Consider the following 13441-nt stretch of genomic DNA (forward strand, 5'->3'; position numbering starts at 1 on the left):
TCACACCCATCCCCGCCCCCAATCAGCCCACTGCAGCCCCGGGAGTTTGCAGAGCTCAGCGGGCACCCTCCCCCCACCTCCAGACGGACACTGGAGGAACGGAGTGTAAAAGCCACATTCTTATTCTTATTTTGTTTCCGTTTGTGGAGTGGGGGCAGGGAAGTTGGAAGCCACGGGGAGGGGAGCTGGGGATGGGAGCCCCGAAAGACCGGGTCCAGACTTTTCGTTTCCATCCACACATTTGCTATGTATGCCTAGAAACGGGGGAGTGGCTCTAGGGTCTGGGGGAGCCTGGGGAGACTTCCTCTCCTCTGCCACTCCCTCTTCTGCCCACTCTTTCCCTGGACAATAGGAGAGACAGCCCAGGGGGCGGGGGAACTGCTAGCAGTGCCCTTCCTGGGGTCCAAAATGCAGAATCAGCTGAAAGACTGTTGGATGGGGTTTTGAATTAAAATGGGGCCCCCCTCACCTTTTATCTCAAGGCACTGGTAGTGCACAGACCCCCTCAGGGCCGGATCCCAGCATGGGCTGGGGGAGGGGACTCCGGGAAGGAAGCCTGTCCTCTAGGCTGGCCCAGACCTGAGACACAGTGTGTGCCCATGCCAAAGCCCTGTGCCCATGGGGATGTGCCAGTGCAGGCCTGACCACCCTTTGAGGGGTAGTGTCTGTGGAAAGAGGAAATGTTTCCCTTCTCCAAATCACTTTGGGGTGGTGCCCACAACGCCTTCTTCCTCCTCTCCCTTTTCAAAGGTGGGGCATAGCCCATGGAGCCGGACCTCCCAGGGTAGACCAGAGGCCCTCAGCCCTGGCTAGATCAGAAATAGAGGTCCTCCCCTCCCCATTCTTACTTCTGAGTTGCAGAGAACCTCAGCCCACGGACCAAGGCCCCTTTGGCAGAAGTCTTAAAGGACAGCTCTTTCTGTGCGGCGGGGGGCAGGTCACTCAACCTCTCTTGGGTCTGTTTCCTCTTTAAATCAAGACTCCTAATCCGTTCCTTGCTGGGCAGGCTGCTAGGAGGCCATGCTGACCTGCTTGCTGGTGAGGGCCTGGGCGAGCTTCAAGTACCCTATAAGATGAGTGATGACAGGGTCAGGGGGTAGAGCTGGTATTGTCTTGGGGGATGGCACCCTGTACTGGGACCTGATGTCTGTCTGGCCCCTGAGCCTCATTATTTCCTGTTTGTTATCCCCTCTAGATGGGGTCGGGGACCAGAGGGAGCCGTGCTTGGAGGGTAATTGGGGGCCAGTTCATTTCAGCCCACACCTGCTGAGGGCCTGCTAAGCACACAGTGCTGGAGGAGTTACGGGGGATGTGGCAGAGGAGGACAGAGGCCCCAGACCTGCCACTAGGCCCTCCCACCTCCCCTGCTACCCCTAGCGGCCAGCCAGAACCTGCCGGAACCTTCCTTTTTCCCTCTTCTCCCATTGCCCCAGGACACTGTGTTCTACTCTGACCTGCCCCGTGACCTTGCTATTGCCCAGAACAGGCATCTCACCCCGACTTCTCCCCTTCTCCAGCTCCGGAAATCCTATCCATCCTTCAAGGAACATCTTGAATACCGCCTCTTCCCAGAAACCTTCACAGAAGTTCACTCTTCCTCGCTCACTCTCCACCCCACCCCCTACCTCCTTTGAATGCCCGCAGGTCCTTATTTTTTCTTCTATAAAACTCATCTCTCTCCCACGAAGGGACTCCTCTCCACCTGATACCCACCGTGAGCTGTAATCATCTGGGAGATCTCTTCCCCATCACCAGGTCTTTGGTGGCAGGGACAGTCCCTGATCCTTGAGCACCTCAAAGCTGCGAACGCAAGGCCTGGCACATAACTGGTGCCTTGGATCTGTCACTGGGAGGAAAGATACCAAGGGCCTTGGAAGCAATCTGCCCTCTTCCCCAGCAGTCTCATCCCCAGCCAAGGCTTGCATCTGTGCTCCAGGTCCCAGCATTGCTTCTGCAGCCCAGACACCTCACTTAGGTGAGACCTCATTTTGGAGTCCCACACCCACCTGTCCCCCAGCCCAGTAGACTTTGCTATTTTGCAGTCTTGGAACTTTGCTGTAGCACAAGCCACACACTGATTAGTTTCCTTTATTACCACTGGCGGGCGACTTGGGTTTGATCCTTGGGTTGGGAAGATACCCTGGAGAAGGGAAAGGCGACCCGCTCCAGTATTCTGGCCTGAACTGTATAGTCCATGGGGTCCCACAGAGTCAGACACGACTGGGCAACTTTCACTCACTTATCACCACTGGCAGTTTCCTGAAGGTGAAGGTGAAGTCGCTCAGTCGTGTCCAACTCTTTGCGACCCTGTGGACTGTAGCCTACCAGGCTTCTCCGTCCATGGAATCCTCCAGGCAAGAATACTGGAGTGGGTTACCATTTCCTTCTCCAGGGGATCTTCCCGACCCAGGGATTGAAGCTGGGTCTCCCACATTGGAGGCAGACGCTTTAACCTCTGAGCCACCAGGGATTTTCCTGGGCTGTGCTAACCATTGTGTGCTTCCTGGACTGTTCTAACTGGTCTCTCTTGCCCTCCTACCATCCATTCTCCACACAGCTTCACAAGGTTAAAGCTGATTTGTAACACTAAATCAGATCTTGCCTCTCCTCTGCTTGGAACCTTTCAGTGGTCTCTCCCTGCATTTGAGATAAAATTCAGCAAGCCCATGTGGTCTGGTCTCAGCCCACCTCTACAGCCTGGTCTTGTGCTCCTTTTCCTCTTGAGTTGTATATGCCATCTACTCTAGTCCTCTGATAGTTCCTTGAGTAAACTCTCCGACTTTTATAACCCAGGACCCTTGCATAGGCTCTTACTGGAACTCCACTCCTTCTTGCTCTTTGCCTAACTAGTTTTTAAACTTCTACTTTTTCTTTAGGTCTCTGCTTTGACCCTCCAACCTAAATTAGGTGCCTACATTAATTCTCCCTCAAGCTTATTTGTTTTTTATGTGCTTATTTGTGTCATAATACCAGTTAGCTTGCAATTTTATATATATATATATATATATATATATATATATAATAAAACATATATGTGTGATTATTTGCTAAATGGCTCTTTCACCATAAGGTCTAAAAAGGCATGCTCCCCATGGTATCCACCTAGGAGGTGATCAGAAAATAGTTTTCCTTGCACTGGCTTGGCATGGTGGGAATATGGGCTTTGATGGCAGAAAGTTCAAATACTCTATATTAGCAGTGTGATCTTGGACAACCCATCTGACCTTGCTGAGAGCTTAGTTTCTTTATTTGTAAAACAGGAATAATAGTGTTTATCTCTTGGATTGGCTGTGAGGATTACCTGACCACATAATTTAGAAACCTGGCTTTTGGAACAATATCCTTGGGAAGCACGTAAATTCCTATCCCTTTTTAAAATGAGGAACTCGGCTGCAGGGCCAGAGGGGGGCAATAAGATGTCCTCTTCTCCCAGGGCATCCCCACTTCCCTGGACCTACCCAACCTAGGCCTTTCTTCCAGTGAAACAGGCCTCCCGAGGGCTTCCGGGAGGAAGTGGTCAGCTGGAAGGCATCAGCCCCTCCTTTTCTCACTCCAGGGCTGGGCGGTGCGGTGGGGGGCCCAGGGTGGTTCCGCCTCTGGGAGACACCCTGGGCGGGGCTTTGCTCGACGGAAGCACGCAGAGCGTGGAGGGAGAGCCCCCCTCAGCACAAGCATTTCTGCCAAAGCGTCCGAGCTGCCGCCGCCTCGGGTTCCGTCGGGCGGGTGGCCGGAGTCACACATGATGTCACAGACAATGACACAAGTCGGGTGTCTCATTCTCACACGGTGCCGCACAATGTCACACCCGGGACACCCTGCAAGGCGCTCACACTTGGCCACAAGCACCCTGGGCCTTCGTCTCCGGCCGCCACTCCCGGTGTCTCCCGGGGAGCGGCCCAACCGGGCAGGGGGCTGGTGGGCGAGCCCCGCGGGCAGGCTGGCGAGCGGGTGATGTCACGGGCAGCGGTGGGTGGGTCACCCGGAGGTGAGGCGCCGCCAGGCGAGTTCAGAGAGAGTTCAGCCGCATTGCATTAGGCAAATGAGGCCCGGGCTGGGTGGGGGGGGGGGTGTTGGGGGAGGACACCGGGACCACCCCCCTCCTCCCGCCTACCACCTCCCTCGCCGTAGCTTCACCGGGCCGGGGACTGACCCAACCACGGGGGAGGCTGGGAGCCGGAACTGGGATGGGGGAGATGCCCGTCCCTCTTCCGTCCTGGTGGAGCCCCCTCCTCTCCTGGTACACAGCCTCCGTCCGTACTCCGCGCACTCCTGCTCTTGAGCCTTTTCCCCCTTCCGTCCGCTCTTCTCTCCTCCCCCTGCCCGGGCTCCCCGCAATCTCCTTCCACACCCCGCCTCTCCCTCTCAGTTCCCGGCTTGGCGTCTGCTGCAACCGGACGCGCTGGGAAAGGGTTAAGGCAGGGGCGGCGCCTGGACGGGACGGGGCGGAGGAAAGGGGGTGGGACCGCAGGGGACGGGGCGCGCAGGCCGGGGTGGGGGGGACCTCGGCGCGCACCGCCGGAGACCGAGTGCCGGGCGCCCGCCCCGGGCCTGGTGGAGGCGGAGCCGCGCGGTCCCCACCTCACCCGAATCCTCGCCCAGGAGAAGCCCGGGAGCCCCGGGGTGGGGAGGAGGAAGTGCTCGGTCACCCCCCGCCCCGCGCCGATCCCGCCTCCGGCCGGCGCGCTCGGGGAGCCGCGGGACGCTGCCTCGGACACCATGAGACTCGCGACGGGAGCCCCCTCGAGGTGAAGCTGCGGAGTTCCCGGGCCTCGGCCGGGCGTTCCCGAGGGCAGTCGGCGGACTCCCCTCCTCCCCCAGTACACACAACTTGCCTGCTTTCACCTGGGACTCGCAGGGCGGCCGGCCGATTTGGACGCGGGACTTCGGGCAGAAGGTGGCCCCCGGCCCGGGTCACCAGTCGGGGCGAGGGGGACGTGCCCCTCGCCCCCAGCAGCTCTTGGATGGCGCCGCCGACTGAGTGAGGGAGGCGGCGCGCAGGACTTCCCCGCCCGGACCTCTTGTATTCGCGGGGAAGATGTACGAGAGTGTGGACGTGGGGGGGCTCACCCCCACCCCCAATCCCTTCCTGGTGGTGGATTTTTATAACCAGAACCGGGCCTGTTTGCTTCCGGAGAAGGGGCTCCCTGCTCCCGGCCCCTACTCCACTCCGCTCCGGACTCCGCTTTGGAATGGCTCAAACCACTGTAGGTATCGGCCTTCCCCTGCTATTGTGGGAGCTGGGGGTGGGGGCGGACTGTGGGGCTTCCGCTGCTACTAGGGGGTGCGGACTGGGGACGTGGTGAGGTGATCTTGTCTCTGACCCTTAACTTTCCCTTGACTCTCTTGCTGAAAGTCGGGTGCCCTTGTTGGACAATTGGACTCCCCCCAAGTAATCCTGGGCGCTTATTTCTGTTGTGTTCCGACAGAGGAACTTTGGGGGCTCCTCTTTTCAGGAAACGTTTGTTCATCTCTCCTTCGACTTCTTGAAGGGGAAGTGAAGTCCCTTGTCCCCAGTTTATATCTCCTTGCTTGGAATCCAATAGCTTCACAGCTGAGTGGTCCTTTCTGCCATCCAGGAGGGTGGGGTGAAGGTCGTAGAGTGGGCTTGTCTGCTTCTCGGAGGAGGGGCTGCCTCCTCTGATCCCACCCCTGCCAAAGCCTGGGGGACAGTCCCTCCTGGGCAGCAGCTGCTGCCCCCAGCTCTTGCCCTTGTGTCGTCTGGGTGGGAGTCAGGGGAGCGCTCCGTGTCTTTGGTGTTGGCAGTGGGGTGCTGCAAGAAGGGGCAACTCCATCAGATACCCGTCGGCCACCCTACCCGGCCCTTAGACCTTGGGGCAGGCCACCTGTCCATCTGAGGGTAGCCTTGGTCCTGGATACTTGGCTGCACCAGGAACGGAGAGAGGAAGTTAATCTGGTGGGAAGGGTTCCCCCTCCCCGTAATCCTAACACGGTTTGTCCTCTGGAGGCTGAGCTTGATTTTTTGTGGGTCTGGAGCTGCTCTGGAAGTGAGGAATGTGTCCCCTCCCAACCCAGCGTGTCCTTTTGTTTCCCTGTTTTCACCTGGGGATGGGGGCAGGCGCTGGGCTGTCCCTACTAGGGCCGCCCACGAGAATCCCGGAGTCCTGGCACCTCCTCTGTTGGCTGTCCCCTGTCTGGGTTCAGGCTTCTCTGGAAGGGAGGGGCTCTGTGCTTTGGCGGGAGCCGTAAGTGCCTGGGGTGCACACCTGGGCGTGTTTATACCCAGCAGTGAGGTGGTGTACCTGAGGGCCAGAACGGCGCTCAGGGGGTTATTGTTACTTGGCTCCGGTTTAGTCCTCTCTGGGCTCAGCTCTTCCCTGGGGCTTCTCCCCCCACTCCCGGACTGGCTGCCTCCCTCCAGCCTGCTGGGGAGGAGGGGTGGAGTGGGTCTCTGGGGGCCTGGCGGGCTTCGGGAGGTTGAAGGGCAGCCCCCAACACCTTCACCGTGGGAAGAGTGACCTGAAGTGGGGCGACGCCCATCTCTGCCCCTCTCAGAGCCACCTCACCCCCAGCTTCTATCGTCCTGCCCCCTGACCTTTGCCTCTGGGGCAGATTGCCTGGTAGGCTGCAGACGGTGGGAGGGAGGGAGGGAGGGAGGGGTGTTCATGGGTGGACTTCAGGGAGAAGGGGACATGCGAGAAATGTGACATATACCAGGACCCTTCTTCCTGACCTCGCAGAACTGGAGGACGGTGTCCCCTCTCCAGAGTGGGGTCACTGAGGGTATGGCTGCCGTGGTCCCTCCCTCCACAGTCTCGGCCGCCTTTGCCAGAGGTCTGGGGAGGAGCGAGGATCTGAGACCTTGGGCTCCAGCCCTTGGGGGCAGCTCAGCTCTTCCTGGCCCCAAACTGGCCAGACAAGGTCCCAGGGAGCCTGGAGTCCAGCAGGCGACAGGGAGGTGGAGGACACGGGGCAGCGTGGAGCCAGAGGCCTGGGCTGCCCTGTCTCCGTGGTCGGAGTGTGGGTGTGTGGCAGTGGGCTCAGCCCCCAAGGCTGTGTAGGCTGGGAGGGGGGCTTTAGGGGTGGTTGTGGGGCACAGGAAGGACCTGGAGGCTGGGGGTGGTGACCCGAGCGAGTCTAGAGCACATGGGGTCATTACCCAACCCACCAGTGTGGCCTTTGATGACAGGAGCCCTCGGGGGTCCTCTCCACCAAATTCTCCATTCCCTCCTGCCACCTCCACCAGGGGTGGGAAGAGACAGCAAGTGGGCTGTGGGAAGAGACCTTCCGATCCTGCAGGACCCTGGGGACCTTGCCTTCCTCGCCAGAGCCCCCGATTTGGGGCGCCAGAGGATAAGGGGTACAGAGGAAGTGGCTTTCCATCTGTCCCCCACCAATCTCGCCGCTCTTGCCTCCGCCCGCTCCCAGACGTCCAAGAATGTGAAGCACGTGGATGCCCTTAGTGGGGGGAGGGGGAGAGATGGTTATCGGCGGCCGCTGGGTAGGGGCCTTCTTCCGCCCCGGCCGCGGCACTGCACCCAGAGCCACCCCCACCCTTCTCCGGGGTGGAGGCAGGGCGGGACCCAGCGCCTGGCGCCCCCTCCTCTGCCCTCCCCGGGGGCTGCGAGGGGAGCTGCAGAGGACCGGGCGCCAGCTGGATTGGGAGGGGAGCCGCTGGCCGGGGGCCCGGCTGATTTCCTGCTGATCTCCTCCAGGAAACCGGCCCCTTGTGCGCCTGCGAGCGGCTCTGGGCCGCTGGGGACTCCGGAGCGCTCTGCGCCTCCTGCCCGCCGGGGGTGGGGCAGCACGGGAGGGAGGGGACGCCTGGCTTCCTGGGCCGGTGCCAGCCCTCCGCCAGGCGCTGGAACTTTGAGCCCGAGAAGGTGTGGTGCTTCTCCCGTGCAGTCTTTCTGCAGGAAGAGGAGAGATCTTGTGCTGGGGCCTCTGGGGAGGGGCCAGGTCGTGGCAGTCCTTACTCCCCCAGGTGTGCAGAGTTCAGGCTAACTCTTGCAGAGGGTGGGAGGGTCCTAGAGTGTCCCCTGTTCCTCTGCGGCTGCTGGCTACACTCCTGGGAGGTGGGGACTGGGCTGGGGCTCTGGGTTCAAAGGGCACAGTGGGAAGCCTCCAAGCTGTTACCTGGGTGACAGGTGGGGCTGTGCTGGGGGTAGAGGGTGCAGAGCAGAGTTCGGCCCCAGAGGCAGCCCGCTGCTATGGGGTGGGCCGAAAGGAGGCCTCACTGAAACCAAACTGTACCCCCACCTTGGGTCAGCTTGCCCCCACCCCCCATCCTGCCAAAAAGCACAGTTTAGAAAAGCACATTCTTCCAGTTTCATAAACAGCCTCTGGACTTTGCCTTAGCTCCAAATTTCTACAAGCCTTTGGCCCTCCAGTCAGTCCCTGGCCTCAGAGCTGTCTGTCCTTCATCCGGGCACCCCCTGTGCGTCCGTGCACCTCCCCTCTCTCGAGCCCACTCTGAACCCAGAGCTCCCTCTGTCCTTTCTCCCCCTGCCTTCTGGTCCATTGGAGAGCTTTGAGACTTGGGGGAGGTGGACCCAGGGCAAAGACTGGATAGGAGCGGATGGGAGGGGGGTAGGTCAGTGCCTCCAGCCCCTGCTTATTGGGTCCCCTGTTTGTTGGAACGCTGACTGGGATTCTAGGCCACGGTCCCCCCCACATCCCCTTGTCCTTGACAACAACCCCCACTAGTCTGGATTGTCTATTGTTACTCCTTTTACGTCTTGGAAAAAGTTAGCACAACAAAGGGCTCCTTTGTCGCTCACCCCTCTGCCTCCTGGCCTCACCCAGGCCCCCCAACCCTGCTCCCCCCACAGCAGCTGTTCTCAGGCCTCTCGCCTGTCTGATTTGCTTGTCTGGCCTCCGGGAGAGTGAGGTGGGGGAAAACCAGGCCAGGACAGTTCGATTTGGGGTGAGGAGCAGAGTAGTGGGGGAGGGTCAGCAGAGTCTGGATCTCTGGGGGTGTGGTGTGAGCATCCACTGATCCTTTGCTGCAGGCTGCTCTCTGGGCAGGGACAGGGACGCAGGGCCATAGCAGTGCTGGTCAGCAGGCTGACCAGGGAAGTGGTGCCCGGGCCCAACTAAGAGCCAGGAAAGCCTTGCCAAGGTTGTTGGCCTGGTTCCCTGTCATCGGCCGCCTGGCAGTCTCTGGTCGTGTCTGCAGGTAAGGGGGGAGGGTGGTAACCTGCAGCTTGCCAGCCCCCATCTGAGTGCTTCTTTTCTCTGTGCTTGGATTTTGGGGCCACATGAGCCACTATGAGATGCTATGAGGTGCTTGGACAGGAACTCGGCCCCACTGAATTCCAGAACCTTGTGTGCTGGGGTTTGGGGTGAGGCTAGGTAGGAGTCTGGGGTGTGGGAGGAGGCAGGGATCTATCTACTCAGGGAGGCATCCCTGGCCTTGGACCAGTGGACTTGGCGAAGGCCTCAGGAGGCTGCCACTGGCCCCTTGGGAATCTGGGGGTGACCGGGTCACAGTTCCCATCTAGTACAGTGCACCCACAGCTGCCCTTGCTTGGGGCACAGACAGCCCCCACCTAGCCCTGCCCTGTTCTGCCTGGGTGATGGGCATGGGGCCAGGCACTGGGGAGGATTCTGCTAGTGGGGGCTGCCCCTGCTGGCGGGGTCACCCTCCTGGCTGCCCTCTTGGAGCTGAATAACAGGAGGGGAGGGGGACAGTAACCCGGACATACTATGGACTCTATGGCCAGACAGACAGAGCATTGATGGGAACAGACCCCCTTTGTCATGCTTTTCCCCCCAGCCAGGGTGCACTCAGAGCCATGGGCTTCCGGGGCCCACAGGGACTCTTCCCCCTGTCTCCACAGGGTCCCCCTGCTTCTCTGAGGGAGTCCCTGCCTGTTGTGCCCCAGCATTTGTGACTGTACCCGGCCTTGGATCCCTGGCCAGGGGATTGCTTGGGCGGAGGAGGGGCTGTCGCTGCTGGTAGTGGGGGTGGAGAGGGGAGCGGAAGCAGAAGGGGTGGGGGAGTGGCCAACTTTGAATATCCTGTTGACCCCAGTTTCCTCTGCCCCCAGCTTGTGTCCTGGCCCCTCCCTCCTTCAGGCCTTAACCCCTTCCTCACTTGGGGGAGGTGGGACCTGGCGCCCAGGGTCCAGGGCTGTGGACTCAGGCTGATACCTACACCTGGCACCTGCCTAGTATAGCCACATCCACATACCAATCTGATGGTTTATTATGTGATGTTTCTGGTTTTGAAGGTGGGGTCCTGGGAAGTAGGCAGGACTGATGGGGTGCTGGAGGCATCATTGGCAGTCTGGCTGTGGGAGTGCCAGCTTTCCCAAGACTGCCCCTGCCCCAGAGTTTGACATCTGGCAGCCCTGGGGCAGCTGGGAGAGGTTCCTGGGCGAGACCTGGAGGCCAGGTGGGCACTGTGCTGAGGGTGGTGGCCTGGGTCTCTAACGGTCCTTCTCTTCTCTCTAGCCATTGAGACCCAGAGCAGCAGTTCTGAAGAGATTGTGCCCAGCCCCCCCTCGCCACCTCCCCTCCCCCGCATCTACAAGCCTTGCTTTGTCTGTCAAGACAAATCCTCCGGCTACCACTATGGGGTCAGCGCCTGTGAAGGCTGCAAGGTGAGTCCAGGGCGTCGTGGGGAAGGACAGTCCTGATTAGATAAGTGGGATGTTCTCACCGCCGGGTCTGGGGACTGTACCGGCAGTGGGGGTGTCCCTAAAGCTGCTGCTCTAACTTCTGTGTGGAAGGTGGCAGGAGCCTTGGAGGAGAGGAAGCCTTCAGCAGAACCTCCTTACCGTAGATGAGCAGGGGTCCCCCAAACCGGAGGTCTTCCTCCAGCCCTGACTCTTTCCCCTAGCATCTCCATCCTCCAGCTGGCAGGGCTCACACCCGCTCTGCTCCCGCTGCCCGTGTTGCCATGGTGAACTGGCTGCCGACTGGCTCTTGGCTGGGGACCCAGGAGGCCTGCCCCTGGTGGCCTGCCTGCACCTCGCCATAGCAGCCTGGCAGGAGGCCGTCAGGAGCAGGCGCCTTGCCTTGGCCTCTCCTTCAGGTGCCTGGGCTGGGGCTCCCCAGCTTCTGGCCGGATTTCCACGTGCCCACATTAGGCTCCAGGGTGCAGAAGGGACTGCCACCTTTCCGGAAGCTGTGGGCATGGCCTTCCCGCTTCCTCTCCCCAGGGCTTGAGTCTGTCTGTACCTGTTTCTTCTCCAGGGATTGGGGATCAGAAGCTGCACAGCTTCGGGGCTTGGGGCCCTACGCTCCCCCTCAGTGTGGAGTGGCCATCAGGTGTGGGGCAGAGGTCAAGGGCAAAAAGCACAAGGCCTTGGACTCTCTGTGTCTTGCCTGTCCTGTCCAGACCAGCTGTTCGTGGTCTGCCCTAGTCAGGCGTCTGTCCGTCTCGCTGTTAGCCCACATGGGCAGCCTCTGACCAACCTAGTCACCCTGTGATCTGTGCTCATCTGCCTGGTTAGTGAACGTGTGTCTTGCTGCCTTGCCTGTGAGCACTCATGTCTCCACCTGTCAGGCCAGGCCAGCCCGTGTGTGTATCTCTCTGGCCCCTCCTGCTTGTCTCCTTTTCTTGCACACCGAGCCCGGGGCTTTGGGTTCTAGAGCTCTGTCTCTCTCTCCCATCTAGCCCCGTCTGCTGCTTTTCCTGACCCACCAGCAGCCTGCGGTCCCCTTCCCCAGGGGTGGGGAAGCCAGGTCTATGTGTGCAGGGTGGGGGAAGCCCTTTCCCCACCCCAGTGTGGAGGCAGATACTCAGATTCTTCCGGGGGATCCTTATAGGCGTACCCTTCTCCCCGTCTTCTCTGGCCTTCTCAGGTAGGGGATGGCCAAAGGCTTGGGGACAGCAGTCGCCTGATTCTTGGCCCTCGAACTGCGGCTACAGGCCAGCACCGCTCGACTGTGGGTGTGGCTGACCTGACTCCCTGCTCTCTGTACCCAGGGCTTCTTCCGCCGCAGCATCCAGAAGAACATGGTGTACACGTGTCACCGGGACAAGAACTGCATCATCAACAAGGTGACCCGGAACCGTTGCCAGTACTGCCGGCTGCAGAAGTGCTTCGAAGTGGGCATGTCCAAGGAGTGTGAGTGCCACCGATGGGGCCGCGCCACGCACTGGGCAGGGTGTGAGCTCCTAGCCCCTAAAGCCAGAGGAGCAGGGGCATGCGGGTGATCGTGTGGGTGCAAATGGACCTTGCCGTGATGCAGTGCCCTGGCTCATGGTTGAGGACAGTTCACGTATAGCTGCACGGACCGGACCTGTCTGTCTCACCATCTGTGTGTCCATGGGCGGACAGCCCTTCCTGTTCGTGTGAGGCGGGCTGTGTGTGCTTGCTCACGTGTACGCACGTGTCTGCCCCTGCCAGCTTGCTTCCAGGCTCTGACTGGCTCTGGGGCGGGGCTCAGAAGCATCCCTGAGTCCCCCACCCCATCGTGCATCTGAGGACAGGGGTGCTGCTGGGTATTTGTGTGCAAGTGTTGAGGGTTGCTCCAGGCACCCGGATCTAAGAGCCTTTGTCTGGTGGAGCCTGGGACCTGGAGTTGGAAGAGCGAATTGGGACTTCTCCAGTCCCAGAGGAATGGGGGTTTCCAGTTTGGGCTCAGCTGAGGCCCGATGGAGGGAAAGAAGGAGGGCTGGACAGGGAGACCCTCTTGTGTTGAATCATGGGTGTTGCCTTGGTGACCGGTGATTGATGATGTCAGAGATAAATGACGCTGACAGACGCCTCCTTGTCTGCGTGGCCGTTGCCATGGAGCCCGAGCCTTGGGGGATGGGGTGGGGGAGGGGGCTGCAGGACCCTCTAGCCCTTTGTGGGCAGGGCAGTGGAAGAAGGAAGTGGGGAGGGGACATGGTGGGACGACAGGAGTAGAGGAACCCTGAAGTACCCGGCCACCTCCTGCCTCAGGAGGAAAGGGCTGTGTTGTTCTGTAGCGTAGGAAGTGGTGGCTCCACGCTGCAGAGCAGGTGACAACTTGGGACCTGCAGGCCTGGGACCCTTCCCCGCAGGGCCCAGCACCTCCTCCTCCGCTTCTGCCACCTTCCCGATCCCAGAGCTTTTCATGGCAGGGGGACCAGGGTGGGGCCCCCTCTCCCTCCCACTGCCAACTCCCCCTTCCCCTCCCTCCTTCTCCTCTCTGGCTGCTCTGTGCCCCGGAGCTGAGCAGCTGCCATTTCAATAGAATTAAAGCTTCCGAATGATAAACGTCTTGTCACAGCTGCAATTTTCTCTTCCCAAATTATCCCCCCTCTCTCCCTCTCCCTCTCCCTTCTCTCCCTTGCACTTTATTGAATTTGCAGAATCGACATGAGTGATCTCCAAATTATGCCAGCTCCCCCCCCACCCTGCTACCCCCTCCCTGGGTCCCCCACCCCCCACCCTCTCTTCCTCCAGCGTCAGCAGCCGCCACCACTGGCCCTGTGAGTGATTGTGTGTCTGGGATAATCGGCTGGTAACGACCCCATCGCTTCTTTAAAGCCGAGTGGTGT

The 13441-nt window shown here is 60.2% G+C and overlaps 1 protein-coding gene across 5 annotated transcripts in view; it reads left to right on the forward strand.

The window, feature by feature from the left end:
• Window positions 1–13441, forward strand: part of RARA (retinoic acid receptor alpha) — a 44162-nt gene that overhangs the window by 24778 nt on the left and 5943 nt on the right. For 3 of the 5 annotated variants that reach the window (XM_005898033.3, XM_070389807.1, XM_005898034.2), the window contains 2 exons: window positions 10417–10565; window positions 11897–12038. In XM_005898033.3, the coding sequence (XP_005898095.1) occupies window positions 10417–10565; window positions 11897–12038 (291 nt within the window). Of the gene's footprint in view, window positions 1–5024; window positions 5209–10416; window positions 10566–11896; window positions 12039–13441 lie in introns of those variants that run through there. The other 2 variants (XM_005898035.3, XM_070389808.1) reach the window with 2 other exon arrangements.

Source organism: Bos mutus, chromosome 19, assembly GCF_027580195.1.
Source record: "Bos mutus isolate GX-2022 chromosome 19, NWIPB_WYAK_1.1, whole genome shotgun sequence".
In the NCBI taxonomy this organism is placed as follows: Eukaryota; Metazoa; Chordata; class Mammalia; order Artiodactyla; family Bovidae; genus Bos; species Bos mutus.